The sequence below is a fragment of the Spinacia oleracea genome, chromosome 6 (assembly GCF_020520425.1).
Source record: "Spinacia oleracea cultivar Varoflay chromosome 6, BTI_SOV_V1, whole genome shotgun sequence".
Lineage (NCBI taxonomy): Eukaryota > Viridiplantae > Streptophyta > Magnoliopsida > Caryophyllales > Amaranthaceae > Spinacia > Spinacia oleracea.
In genome coordinates this window covers 127,849,227-127,864,594 of record NC_079492.1, presented here as the reverse complement: position 1 = coordinate 127,864,594, position 15,368 = coordinate 127,849,227, and the positions used below count along the sequence as shown (strand labels likewise).

General features: G+C 36.6%; 1 protein-coding gene across 1 annotated transcript; it reads right to left on the bottom strand.

Annotated features, from left to right (window-relative positions):
* Window positions 1–8,814: 8,814 nt before the first annotated feature.
* On the bottom strand, window positions 8,815–15,224 carry LOC110787043 (protein TWIN SISTER of FT-like). The gene is made up of 6 exons (XM_021991619.2): window positions 14,917–15,224; window positions 14,766–14,827; window positions 12,824–12,864; window positions 9,711–11,024; window positions 9,187–9,350; window positions 8,815–9,080 (listed from the first exon to the last, which is right to left on the bottom strand). The coding sequence occupies exons 1-4, from the start codon at window positions 15,127–15,129 to the stop codon at window positions 10,801–10,803; spliced, it is 540 nt and encodes a 179-aa protein (XP_021847311.1). The 5' UTR covers window positions 15,130–15,224; the 3' UTR covers window positions 8,815–9,080; window positions 9,187–9,350; window positions 9,711–10,800.
* Window positions 15,225–15,368: the final 144 nt, after the last annotated feature.

Genomic DNA, 15,368 nt, shown 5'->3' with positions numbered 1-15,368 from the left:
CTCAACCCATATGAGTAAGTCTAAGTAATGAATGCTTTAACTAAGTATAAAGCTAGGATGTTATCACTAAAGTTAAGCATGAAGGACCTTGAAGAGGTGCCTTCACCTTATGTCACATGGCAATGCCAAGATTTTAGCAAGATTCAGTATCTCTTGAAACAGAATAAAGCTAAAAGTTACATGGATAGATTTTAAAATGCGAATGGTTTTTGCATTACAATCAATCATGTATGATGTGATATATAGATCGCCAAGATAACTCGTGAACATTGGATCGTGACGAGTTTATACCAATCTCTATTGATCTGGATCAAAGATCATTGGAACAATATCAAGAACATCCAATACATTTGGATATGTAGGATGAGCACTTGATAAGAGGAAGTGAAGACAACTAAAGTTTTGATGCTACATGCATTTGCCTAAGCAAAAGTTGAATCTTGTTGTTAGGCAAACCACAAACATACACGGGCAATTAGGCGTCGTGATTAAAAGGTGGTTACATAGGTTCTAAACTATATGTGATGCATGGGGAACTAAATCAATGATTAGTTTCCAAGTTCTCAGTTGAAAGATGTATCCCCCACATCTATGTGAACTGGTTGGAGCATTCCAATAGGGAATCATCATTTGAAATTCTACATAATTGAAATGAATTCATTGTTTCCTAAGAAGCAATAAAAGGGAATTGTTTTTGGTGGGAGTTCTTCAATGAACTCAGGTTGATCACAAGTCTGCTATCTAGATAATTTTCTATTTTGAATATGAGAATCATTCTAATAGCAATGAAAGACTAGATCATTCTATAAACATATTCAAAGATCTTTTCATCTTACATCGAAAGGCTTTTGATAGAAAGGATGCTAAGAATAGCAAAGTTTGATAAACTAAACCTCTGCATTGAATGAGACACAACATTCATATGCAGAAATGGAATCAAGTTTGAGTTCCATGAATGTTTTAAGTATTGGGTGAAAGGCCTATTCTGTAAAATATTAAATGCTTGATTTTGGGTTAGAGGCCCACAAATTGGCAAGCATTTGGTTTAATCATTTTTCATTTATGAAATTATATTTCATATTCATTTAATTTTGGTTTAGTATTAAATGATAAGTCCATGTGATTCAAATCATTCAAATGGGATGTCAAGATGGATTCTTCGACAAAGAAACACCCATAAGTGAACTTGAATATTGAAGTCACAAAGGATCCCTAATCCAGGTCATTGAAAGGTGGACGACCAATGACTAATGAAGATTAGATTGCAAGTAGATTTTTTAGTTCTGTTTCTTGAACTAGAGTGACTGGATGTCAGAATCTTTTGCATAGATACTTATTGGATCTTGTATCGGATTGACCATGAGAACACTTTAAGAGATTAAAGTCATGTCATAGGTAGTTCTCATTAATGGTGATTAGAACCGTTCCTCAGAACATGAGCGATTATGTCTGCTCGTTTGAGAATTAGTTCGCTTTGATGCTAGCTAAACGTCGCACCATAAAAGGAGGCTATAAAAGCAGTTATTGGGCGTACTATGAATCGAAGTGAGTGTTCATAGATTGTAAGAATGGATTTTCCTCCTATCTTTGATAGAATATGGTGTTGTTGTGCAACAAGGCCTCTCGGAGAGTTAGATATTGTAAAATGCATGGCCGTGCTCAGAATGGTTAAGGCTTAACCTTCTGTAAAAGTTTAACAGTTGAGCTCTGTAATCCAAGAAACACTTCTTGACCTAATAAGGATGGCTTGGATCTTACCTTATGTTCAGTAAGTAACACTAAGCGACAAAGGAATGTGAATGACTGAAGGAAATATGTCCTTCACCCAAGGTGCATTAAGTCTAAATACCAAGGTTCAGATTAATCGCGAACAATTAATTCAGTGAGATCAAGTGATCAGAACAGCTAGCTGGAGCAATGCTTCCGATGAGTGAGTTCTAATGAATATTAAGCTCACAACTTACTCTTGACTGAACCTACAAGGTCACACCAATGGTACGTAACAGATCACCGGATTAAATGAATCGGAAATTCATTTAATAGCTTTTCGGGAATTAGTTTTGGAAATCGTATTATACGATACGACCTTGCATCGGAATCGTATATCGTATCGCGAATATTTGTAAGCTGGGCGACACAAATAAATCGTATAGTACGACGGTGATACGTCGTATACGAAACGATAAATAATATCGGAAAGATATTAATTGCGAATACGAAGGGCATCGGAGTTGCCAGCCCGTCGAGCCAAGCACGAAAGCGTGCAAGGCCTAACGAGCCAGCAAGCTCGCGAGCAAAGGCGAGCAGCCAGCCCGCGTGTGGGCGCGAACACGCAACAGCTGCGCAAGCAACTAGCAGCTACGAGCGAGCAGGCCCATGGCCCAGCTGCTCGGTCGCGCGCGCTGTGGGCTTCGGCCTGCAGCGTGTGTTCCTGGGATGTGGGCTGTGGTCCGTGTGCTTGTGTTTGGCTGGTCAAGGCTCCTTAGTCTTGGCCGGTTACATCATTAATACAATAGGGCTATTGTATTATTCCACACAATTCGGAACACACAAGTTTTCAAACCCTAAACCTAATTTAGAATTACGTTCTTCAGTTTTCTCTCTCTGAGAAAACTGTTCTTCCCAAAAGCAAAACTCTTGATTGATTGTCTAAGCTACGGTTATTAAGACGGATCTGATCGTGTCGGTGAACCAAGTGGAGCAACGACAAGTGGAGTTCTAAGTTCGTGTTCGTTGACAGATTACTAGGGAAAATACGCTTCGAATGTAAGTTTGCTTAATCTATGCTTTATACATGTTTCCTGGCTTTGGGGATTGTTTCCGCACATGTTATTATGTTTAAATGTATTCCCCTACAAGAGAAACATCCGATTTCATGCGGCGGAGCCTTTGTTTGATGGGTTTAGACCCTGGAATGAGAGGAATTGTATGTTGCCCGATGCTTGGATCAACAGCATATCATGATAGGGCCATGCAAATATGTCCATGTATTCTGAGAGTAGCTAGATCAGATCATCACGCTCTGCTTGAGATAAAGTTAGACCAATCTGAACTAGTATCGGATCACTGCTGTTAGAAAGGTTAAGTTTTTCAGTCTCCTCAATTATGGGCGTTCTGTTTTCATTATTTTCAATTGCTTTTAAGATTTCAAGGCCAATTTCTTGAGAAGAAAAGTCATTTGAATTAGAAAGGTGTTTTGGAATTGGAGAGTATAAGGAATTCGAAGTATTATTAAATTTAGCAATCATTACATCGACAACTTTGGATTGACATTCAGCCTCTGCGGGCTTAGACAGATTGATGCAAGATTCTAACTCTAGACTCTTTGAAGTATTAGGACCCAAAAATTGAAAACATAGACTCTAGAAATTTGACTCTAGATATGAAAATTAACTTAAACTCAATCAAAGATGCAGTTGCAGGGGCGCTCCCAATGGTCATCATCGTCATCGCTGAGGTAGTCGTCACGGCTGAAGAAGGATGTTCTGTCTCGAATCTGGTCTAAGGTACTGTACGTATACATGGAGAAGTGGATCTTGTTGGCTTTGTTCAGACTCAACAATAACATCTGGACCAACCTTCCCTCTGGCAGATTAGGCTGAATGCGGCTAGCGATGTTCAACCATTTGTAGAAGTAAGTGAATAATTCTTCATCTTCTTCTTGGCGTAGAGCCATGGTTTCTCAAACGAGTTTACCTTTTGGATTGAGACCCTTTGGAGAAAAATAGGAGGGATCCTATAGCAATTCTTCGACCCAAGATTTACCTAAGAGTAGATCATAATCAGCCTAAATATCGATAACTAAGAAGTGGGATTCCCTCTTCTTATATCCAATATAGAAAATCAGGTTTGTAATTGCCAAAACCTTGTAAGTGGAGCCATAAATCTTGAGGTTTTGCACATGAGATAGCATGAGGTCATAGTTTGAAAAGCCTAGATCTTTAAGAGTTGTTAATGGACATATATTTTCTTTGAGATCAGGGGTGACCACTAGATTGGGCACTTTCCAGTCTTGAAATTGAGGTCTGAGGTGATAAAAATTAAGGACCACTAACTCTGATACAGGCTGGTAGATAATAGAAATCAGATTACAAGGAAAATAATCTTCATGGTCCTCATAATCCTTAAAGATGGCTAGGACTACCGGTGTGGCTTTGCCCCTGGGGGGGGGGGGTGGTGGTAGAGTTTTGTTGTCCTCTATGTTTTGGATCAGGTGTTTGAGATTGTAACAATCCTCAATGTCATGCTCTTTACCTCCATGGAATTTGAAGTAAGAATCTTTGTTCTAGCTTTTAGATCTCTTGTCGACCATTGGGTCTTCTATGGGGCCAATGGGAATGATGAAATATTTTTCGGTTAGCCGGTCAAATGCTTCAGAGTAGGTCATACCCAAATTGGTGAACACTCTCTGGGTCGGCTTTAAAAGTTGCATGGATTTCCATTGTTGTTCTTAGGGAATCCATTGCCCTTAGAGAAGTTATCTTGAGGGTGAGGAGCTTCGAGCGCATTGACCTCATGAACCTTGTGTCCAGTCTCGGCTTTCTTTCCCGTCCATTTTTCTGCTTGAGGAGCGGGTTCTGATGGTGTCTTCATTAAGTCATCCTCAATATCTACCCCAATGATGTATGTTCTTTCGAAAGTTTCGAGACCTAGATGCTTCATATGATTGTTGTATTTTGGGAACAAGCTAGCAATGAAAGTCTTATCTAACTCTTTTTCTGATGGTCTAGTCACCATTTGAAATGCCATCTCCCTCCATCTATTGAGGTATGAAGTAAAGCCTTCTTGGCTAACCTAACTAAGAACCTCCAATTTTCTATGGTTAGTGACCCGGTTCACTATGCTCTCAATTTTCTTGGATAGATCAACATTAAAGGTGACATACTCTACGACCCCCAAACGGTTGCTTAATAATGTTTCTAAGGAGCCTCTACAACCATGAGATGAGTGATTTGATCAAGTATTGCCATTGGTTCTGGAAGTAGAAAGCTTGGAAATTGACTGCTTGAAGAAGGGGTTGATGCTTGCTCAATATCGATTAATACAGAGGCTATGACTGTTGGAGCTCTTCTTAATATTTCCCCTTGCCGACGGACCCACAAAATCACTTGATTCCTAAGGAATATATGCAATGAATTTAGAACTTGAACTTTTTCGACATATGACATGATGATATGTATGCAAATGGAATGAAACCTAGACTGACTCTAAGCACCACTCTGCTAAACTCGTCATTGTTGGATTTTTTATTTGTAGCTATTTTTTGGGAATTTTGACCCTTTTGTATTTATACTTGTATCGGGATTTGCAACCCGTGGGAAATATTTAGAGGAGCTTCATCCTTTTGTAGATTTGAAATAGGAATATTTCAAGGGATTTTCAACCCATGGGATTTGAAGTAGAATTTTTTTAGGGAACTTTCGACCCATCAGAATTTGAAGATTTAAACTTGGAGTGTTTCAAGGGAATTTCATACCAAGTGTATTTGGAAAATTTTGAACTAGAAATGTTCTAGGGCGCGCATTTTCAACCCGACTTGTAATGTGGCGTTTGTATTATTTTTGGGGATTTCCAATCCGTGGAAACATTTAGGAAATTGTATTGGGCTTGTACTATTTTTGGGGATTTTCGACCCGGATTTAGGACTATGGAAATTGTATTATTTCTGGGTATTTTCAACCCGGATTTAGGACTTTTGAATTTGTACTCCCTCTGTCTCGGAATACTCGCAACGTTTTGACTGGATACGCTTGTCAATGCACAACTTTGACTATTAATATCTTTAATTATATATTAAAACTTATAAAATATTAATATTTTGAAAATATATATCAAGATGAAGCCAACAATATATTATATGCTAACACTTGTTTTCATATACTATAAATGAATAGGGTCAAAGTGAATTATGTGAATAGTGCAAAAAGTAAAACCGTTGTGAGTATTCCGGGACGGAGGGAGTATTATTTATTGGGGACTTTCAACCCAAATTTGATTTTGGAAGATTTTTAACTAGAGATATTTTAAGGGAATTTCAATCCATTGGAATTTGAGGATTTGAACTAGGAGTATTTCAAGGGGATTTCAACCCAAGTAGGTTCGGAACATTTTAAACTATAAATATTTAGGGCTCTTTCAACCCAGCATAAAAAAATTTATTTGGTCTTATTTCTAAGGATTTTTAACCCATTGGAAATTTTTGGAGATTATTTTTGAGAGTCATGACTCGATGAGGTAGGCAAAGATTTTAGAATTGTAGTTTGGACTCGTGTTTGATGGATGACAACCATTTTTGAATTTGGGGACATAGGATTTGTGTTTCAAATTTGGAATTTTGAGGCTTTGAAAGTATTTGTATTAGGGATGACACTTTGAGAATTTGAATTTGTAATTTTGAACTTGAGGGTTTTTTGACATGGAAATTCGACTTGAGAATCCGGCATTATGACGCCAAGGATTAGACTCTTGAATTTGCTAATTCGGACATGGAATTCGGAGTTGAAAATCCGGCATTATAACGCCAAGGATACGACTCTTGAATTTGATCATTTGGACATGGAATTTGGACTTGAAAATCCGGCATTATAACGCCAAGGAATGTACTCTTGAATTTGGCATGGTAAGAGGTTTAGGATCTTTTGCATAAGGCGTGTTTAGGGGTTTTTGAATCAACGGGTCGGTGCAGTTAAATGATGACCCTAAATCGGAGATTTTAATGCATGAGGTTTTGATGAGGAGGTTTGGTTTTCCTAATTTGGAGGATAAGGTTTTGGCAAAACTAGAACTCGAAGGTTAGTCATTCACACGTGCAAAGACGCCCGCACTAAATGCACATATAAGCACGTTGTCACACTAACGTGAATATGAATGCGACATGAAAAGTTCTCAACCTAAGGTTGATGAAAGTTTTGGATGATGCAATGGTCGGTTTAGGGTGTCAAAAGGGTCTTTGACTAAGAGGGGAGTTCAAAACAAGGTACCTCCATCCAAGGGAAACGTATGTTTGTAAACACCCTCCATGCACAAAATGTCGGGAGCAAAGATAGCAAATGTCAAGGTTTGGTAGGCTAAGAAATGGTCAAACACTTTGGTCGGGAGCCGTAGGGAGAATGACAAAATCTTTTCCCCCAAGGTTTACCTGGAATGTAGAATACATCCGTATGAGGGGAAGGCAGGAAACTTGATTTTGTATTTTCGAAAATCTACGTGCAATGCCTAAACATAATTGAATGATCCAATAAATGAAAAATCAATAATTTCGGTGTTCGTTCTCCAAGTTTGGGAGCGGATATTTCGAATGAAATTATTCGAGATAAACTCTCATTTCAAGCGTTTGAACATAAATTGGGCTTTTTCCACTGTGAGATACTACGCCAGACGCAAGCAATACACCCATCGCACAATGTGCTCCAAGAGCTACTGGTTGTGCCAGAAGCTTCAGCATAGCAGTGACAATTTTCTCGAATGATGTTCATACTCGAAATGCAAATTTAGGATTCCTAGTATAGTCGCCAGATTGTAGGGGGCTATTATTTTGAAGGGGGCTTTTTAATATTTCTCTTGTATTTCGTATACTTGTATATTCAAATTTTTGTAATGTAAGTTATGGGAGCTTGACACGTCCCATTTGAAACATGCCAAGAGCCTAAACCTGGCCAATTTATCAAAAAGTCTGACCGTTAGATTGGACTTGATTTTTGAGAATCCCATCCACAAAGAGGGAGCCAAATTCCATGACCGAGCTAATGATTTTAATTGGTTTGAACATTTCGTTGGGTCAAGTACGGGTGCTTCATGTTCCTTCAAGATATTAGTTTACAGACATATTCACAAAAGGTCTTCCACGACAATTATTTTTAGATTTTAGAAACAGTCTTAGCGTACGACCTCCTCCCGCTATGACTGCGGGGCAGCGGGGGTGTGATGGAGAATATAATTATCTTAGGATATAAATTGTACAATTCAAGTCACATTAGATTTCCTATTTTAATTAGGACTATTATAACACTATAAATATGATCAATGGAATATACTCGCTCTAATTCACGAAGTTTCACAATATCTAACAACATTTTGAAAATTATTAAAAGAAACGGATTTTTCATGAAATACCCCTCAATTTTCACGAAATTCACCAAATGCCCATCGACTTTCAGAAATTCACCAAATGCCCCTCACCTTTAACATAATACCCAAACTACCCTTACTAATGACGCGTCGTTAGTCCTCCGTTAGCCTACTTTCTAATTCACCAAATGCCCCTATGTTGTAAATTATTTCACCAAATACCTCTAAATTAAAACATAAATCACCAAATGCCCAAATCTAAAATTTACCTTTTTAAAGCCCAACGGATAGTTTTTGGAATTGAAAAATAGCCGTTGCTTATTGTTTTAGTATAAATAACCATGTTCTGAGTGCTTGTTGTTGTTACCAAATTGTTTTGTTGTAGTTTCATCACAAAGTACCAAACAAAAAATTTGCTAGACTGAATTCCGAAACATTTTGACCATTGCTAATTTGAAATAAGATTTATTTGCGTTAGCGCGAAACCTTGAGCCCTTATTCTTCCTATATACACTTGAAACATTATTGTGTAAAGGTCTTACAATCTCTTTATTAGAAGGCGGAATTCTTTGGGTGTTCCGCCATTTCAGTCGCATATTATAGTCCTACTATTTCATTGTTATCTCTGTCATTTAACTGATTACTTTAAGTTTTATGGCCAACCGAACAAGAGTAGTATTGGTAAGGTCATTATGCCTTAAATTCATACTCACTTAATATGTTATAACCAGGGTTTTAAATACTCGATTAGGCTAACTTTCTTCAATCAAGTGGTGTAATCAACAAAATTACAAAAGTTGTTTTGTCAATAATCACTGCTTTTAGGAGGGATTGAAAGACACATAGAGCACCACCGGTCTATTTTCTTTCCACCAATAAAAGACACTTAGAACTCGGTTGTGCATAGTCTGGAACATCAATCTCTTTGATGCCTGAAAACCTTTTTCACCTCTGTTATACCACGATTTGGTGTAATTCGGATCCGATTTCCACTTCCTTTGATGCTTCAAACTCTGAAGATCCACCAAAAATTTGGATGGTCAGTTCTTAATGTTCTATCAACACCACCAAAATCAAAGAACATAAAGAAACTTGATTATAAAAGTATCGGAAACTCACCGGCTTATTCGAATTGAGATACCAAGGAGAAGAAGACATATACTGCGGAATGTGAGGATTAATCTCTTTTCCATCTTCATCAACCTCAGCTGGCGCAAGCCCAGCTTTACGAGCTTCCTCTAATTCAAACTGCTTCCTATGGTCTTCCCTAGACTTAAACGCCACTGCAAATTTCCCCATAATCAATTTAGAAACATCTCCAATAGCGCAATAATCGTTCAGTGTTTCGAAAACCTCTAATTACACGAACAATTCATATACAGCTCCAGTTTAACAAGATATTTTTTTACCGGCGAAACAAAAAATCAAATTTCGAGTAAAATTAACAAGATATCTAAACTCAACAATCATGAATTAGGGATTACACGCAATTGAATATACGAAAAATTCAAATTAAATCAAGAAATTCAACCCATTTACACGAACAATTCGAATTAAATTAAGCAATTCATCCAATCAAATCTAAAAGCTATATACCAAAACCCTAAAAAGTGTCGAATTGCGAATTCCAGTTGAAATCATACCTGATGCAATCGCCATTATTGATTAATAGTTTAAGCTTTCGATTGGTGATTGGAGGACAAAGAAAGAGAGGGCGGTGAGGGTGGCGGAGGCCCTTCTACTCCTCCCTTCTTCTTCTCAACCGGATCTTTCTCGGCGCAGCGGCCTTCTTCTCCTCCACGGGCTTCTTAATTTTGTTTAGATTCTAGAAGATTGGAGGTTTCATTAATTCTGCAGGAGAGAGAAAGTTAGTGAATGTGAAGGTCGGAAAATGCGGTGGAAGACGCTCGTCAACTTGGCAATCCCAAGCTGCATTTCAGTTTGCCTGGAATGGTGGTGGTATGAAATCATGATTTTATTATGTGGGTTGTTGACAAACCCTCAAGCTACAGTTGCTCAATGGTGCCATTGTTGCTGATGAGAGAGAAAGTGAGAGAGTTTTGGGAGGAGTTTGTTCTGTTAAAAGTAGAAGAAAGACTTGGAATAAGGGTAAAACAGTAAAGTTATGTTAACGGAGACTTAACGTCCGTTAAGTGTAAGGGTAGTTTGGGAGTTATGTTAAAGGTGGGGGGCATTTGGTGAATTTTTGAAAGTCGAGGGGCATTTGGTGAATTTCGTGAAAATTGAAGGGTATTTCATGAAAAATCCGTAAAAGAAACATATATAGTCAAACTCGAAAATAATGCAAAGAATTAAAATATTACATGTATTAAGAAACAGTGAAAATAGTACGCTTAGCGCTAGCTCTTACTCATTACAAATTCCTCGCAAAAGGTTGATGTAAGATTTGAAAGACATAATTAAAAACATAAAATACAATACTAGTATAATAGTTACGTTGGTATGTAGCTATCTTTGTTGCTCTCGTTACCATAATAACCATATTCGAAAAAAATTATAAGGTGACCCAAATTCCATCTGGAAATGTTAGACAACCAGCTACAAGCGCGCACCCGTACCCATCTCATACTAACTGTCGGGGGAAAAGGGATTATTGATACATATAGCTTCCTCATATTACGGGACAAAATTACTACATAGGTTTTGTTTAGTTAGAAGCATTGACATGCATGACCGTACGTTCTTCACACATTGGGATCGAAGGGAAAGGCTTCAACGTCTTCTTCCTCTGTAGTTACTTTCGCGTTGACATGTGAAATACGAGGCGGCGACGGGCATGCGGAGATCATAACGTTCGGCAAATTCTCTGGTGTAGAAGTTTTGACGCCACCCTGGATGACTTATTGATTTCATTTCCATGTGACGAAACAACACAAATACGTACCGATGTATCCCCAATGATGGTCTTGGGCTTTCATAAGCAACGATTTCTTGCCCTACATTAACAAACTACACCATTAGCAATTATGTATTTTTGAAAAATGGAATTACAAGCTAGAACAGTAGAACTCCATGAACCAATGCTTATGAGCTCTCAAATGGTTAACTTTTTTGGTTTGCATTTTTTTTTTTGGGTGCGAATTGAATGAGCCACAAGGACTATATAAATTATAAGCGGGAGGTGAGGATTTGAACATGTGACCTACGAAGTATTATCACGGATTTCAGTGTTAACTATTAGGTAAAGACCTCATTGGTATGGTCTGCACCCTACCTAACCGCAGACCAAACCCTTTTTAAGTGGGTTGGTTTGGTTTAATTATTGTTGAAACCGCAATTTATAGTTTTCAATGTTTTTGAAATTATGAAGAAAATAAGTACCAAAACGCACATAGGAATAAATTGTCTTATGCAATTTTTTTTTTCTTTTTGTACATACTCCATAATCTCATCCTAAAATTTCTTCCCATTAACAAAACCGCAAAACCAACTGCACAAAACCGTTTAATGCGATTTAGTTTGGCCTGATTTTATTGAAATTTTCTTTGTTTAGGTTTGGTATTATAAATATTCGAACCATGCCAACCTAGACTGCAAAACCTCTGTTGTCACTATATTTTTAATTAACCTTTCTAAATTGTTTGTCAATATGTTATTAGACCGTGCAGAACTAACTTGTATCCGATTTCGGATACGAACCTCAAACTCTAATCAATATAATTACTAGCTTTACCCTATTTTCGCTTAAACTCAACTTCACCCGCCACCAACCGACTACCGGTGTGTCTGAAACGATTGTTTTATCATAGTAATATTATACCATATTCGGGATGGAACTAATATGATCCGACACGAATTAAAGAATTGACTTCAAAATGAACATGAACGACCACTCACCCGAACATGACACGGCCAGAATTGACTTCACCCGTACCAATCAAAATACTTGATTGCCACATCTATATATATGTTATACAAATATATATTTATTCCCTTGGATCCAAACCCTTTAAGTCGTTTTATTATATATATTAGTTACTTATCCAATATATAAGTTACTGATTGATCAATAAGATAGTAATCAAATGCAACTTATACATTGGATAAAAACCAATCAACTTACATCCACTTTTCCTCCCTAGGGTTATCACAGACAGGAAAAGGAATAAGAAATTTTTGTTAAAAAGGTGAATTAACGAAAGGAATATAAGTTAAGAATTGGAAAGAGAAAAAATATGTTGATTCCATGCATACAGAGAAAAAATGAAAATGTATTTTTTTTAAAAAAAACTACCAAAATAATGAAAAAGTGAAAACTACGTATATTTTATGTTTGAGGGCCTACGTAAATTTCATATACAAACCATCTTTAAAGTATGCTACATAAATTTTATTCACTCTAGACCACCCATCGATACCTATTATTTTTTTAAATTAACCAATTTTTTTATTTTTAGTTTTAAGAAACTGAAAAGTATAACTCGTGCATTGCATGGACTAAAAAAACTATCCTTTCAATGATATACGGTATGTCTTAAAGTTGTTCGAAGGGAAAGGTAATAATAAAGTGGTCATTGCTTGCCGTGGGTGATTTGTAGGAGAGTTTAGACTGATGATCCTCCCTCTTGTATTGAATTGATCGTTACGATTCTTCAAATATACTACTAAAATATACTACGTAGTTTAATCTCTTGAGCTTCAAGTTCCCTCAAAAAAAAAAAAAAAAAAAACATGGTCGATGTGGTTTATGCGAATAGCAAATCATCAATTCATCGGCATGAATTTGATAACTCACCGGCATTGATGTTTCCAGTCGCTGGTATGTTAGTCACCAACCTGATTTCCGTCAAAATAAAAAGCAAATGTTTAAAGAAAATACTAATTGGTAAAATTAATGCATCATAATAATAATCACTGAGCCAAAAGTAAATAGAATAACAATTAACACACTCAATTATTTTGGTAGTCCGTATTTAACTACTTCAAATTATTTGCATCATTTTGACTTTTTACACTATTCACATAATTTACTTTGACCATATTTTATTTCTATTATATAAAAACATGTTTTAAGATACTAACTTTGGTTGGATGTGATAGACTTACTAGGTGTACTCACGTGGTAACTAATGGGAAAAGGTGTTAATTAAATGGCACGTAAGATTCGTATGGTAAAAGTCAATCCCGGAATTTTGATTCAACGTTTATAATTCGGAAAAAGGTAATATCTTACAACATAATTTTTTTTAATAAGGTAACATCTTTTTTTATAAGTTAGTTTTCGCAAAATATCGATTTTATAAGGTCATTTTTGACAAATTTGCCTAATATATATTATTAAAATATTGTCATTTTATAAGTTTTTCTAATATGTAATTAAAGATATTAGTGATCAAAATTATATATTGACAAACGTGTCCAGTCAAAATGGGACAAATAATTTACTCCCTCTGTCCCTTAATACTCGCACCGGTTTGACCGGTGCGGATTTTAAGACATTTGAATTGACTTACTAATTTAATGTGTTAGTTGATAGTGGGGTATTTTTTTAATATAGTTAGTGGAAAATATGTAAGGGGTGGGGTGGGGTGGGGGGTGGGGTGTGGTGGGTGAGGGTGTAAAATTTTAAATGATTTTTTGTAAGGAGTAGGACTGTAAGTGGGTTAGTAGGTAAGTGTGAGAAATAATATAATATTAGTAAAAATATCCATTTATAGAAACTGTACAAGTATTAAGGGACGACCCAGGGAAGAGGCATTTATAATTTATCGTTGTGCACTCGAGATTACCCAAAACTTACCGCCTATACTCCGGCATAAACCGGTACGGTATGGGCCCGCGATGCACCAACGTAAAAGTACTTGTGAAGGTTGGAGACACCCCGCCCGCCCCTGTGGGATCACCGTTTTGGATAGTCTCGGGTGCAAGTCCAATACAGAGTCAACTATAGGCTGGGCCTATGGGCTGTGGCTCCCAAATTTTGAGGCCCAATATTATGCAGCCCGATTCTTTTTTTTTTTTTTTTTTGACAAGCGGTATCTCCTTACTCCTGTTAGTCCTGTTCTGTGAAAGCTGCTCTTCGATCTTCAACTCCCATTAATGAATAATGACATCCAGATTCTTCTCTTCTTACTTTCAATGGAAGAATTAATTCCGTTTCTTTACGTCAGTAAAACAGGTATATTTTACCCCCGTCCCCACCTAGAAATCTCCACCCAATAACCTCAATATTTTCTTCAAAATACCAAAAGTATCAATATTCAAAAAATGAAATTCATAGTTAAAATGATTTGATGATTATGAGAACAGAGAACTTGAGGGCTTGAGGCATAAATATTTGGTTTGCATAATTTCTTTTTTATATATATTTGTTTTAACTTTTATACAAGTATGAGGTATTTCCCATATGCGTAGAGATTGATTGCTACTCCGTACTATTTTAGCTAATGAGATGTTTTGAAGTAGAGATTGATTGCTACTATTTTAGTTAATTATTGAAATTTTTTGAACGTAGAAATTAGAGAAGAGAGTTAGCAGACGAGAAGAGTTGCGTGCAGGTGCAATGGCTAACAGTTTGGACTTTAAAGTTGCTAATAGAAGGATTTTACGGTAATTAGTTCGAAATGATTCTAGTTACTAAATTGGTATTTTTATATTAGGGGCTCGAATTTTAAGATTAGAATAGGGGCCCCAAAAAGTTTAATCAGATACATCACCACAAAATTTGACTAACTTACCAATGCAGGTACTCTCTTTCAGTTGGATTGCCGGGGCTAGGAGCATCAGGATCCACCATCACCTTCATAATTTCGAGATAGTATTTTATATATCCAAATATATAGATCGAAACAAAATAAGAAAGTTAAATGTAAAATTATTAGGACTTACCAATGTATAGTAATAGACTGACATAGGATCGTTACCCTGAATCTCAATCGCGGGTGGGTTGACGGTAAGAGAGGGTCTTATCTCACAAGCATTGATAAGTTCTCTACTTCCATAAAACACTTTAAGAGTTGCAAACCTAATAAAAGGATCCATAACATCTCCAATTACTTCTCCTAGAACAAGTGAATCCCTCCCATTTCTAGGCACAGACATAACTAAATAATAATATTTTAGAAGTGCAATATATCTTATATTATATTACCAACTTCTCACTTCCTGTATGGTGTCGACTTCTGTTGTTACAACTTACAACCATGCACCTTTTTATAATGTTTCTATAAGCATCAAATCTTTATTCTCTACAACTTAAAGGAATAGGACATCTATTACTATTATACTATTATTACAGTAGTTATTCTATATTACGATAAGTTTTATGTGTGTATTTTCTT

Bases quoted from the DNA above. Each gene is read 5' to 3' on its own strand.
- LOC110787043 (XM_021991619.2), bottom strand. From the start codon at position 15,129: ATGTCTGTGCCTAGAAATGGGAGGGATTCACTTGTTCTAGGAGAAGTA. The intron at 12,865-14,765 runs GTAAGTTAGTCA...GACGGAAATCAG, and splicing joins GAAAGAGAGTACCTGCATTG to GTTGGTGACTAACATACCAG. The intron at 11,025-12,823 runs GTGAGTTATCAA...TTGTTAATGTAG, and splicing joins GACTGGAAACATCAATGCCG to GGCAAGAAATCGTTGCTTAT.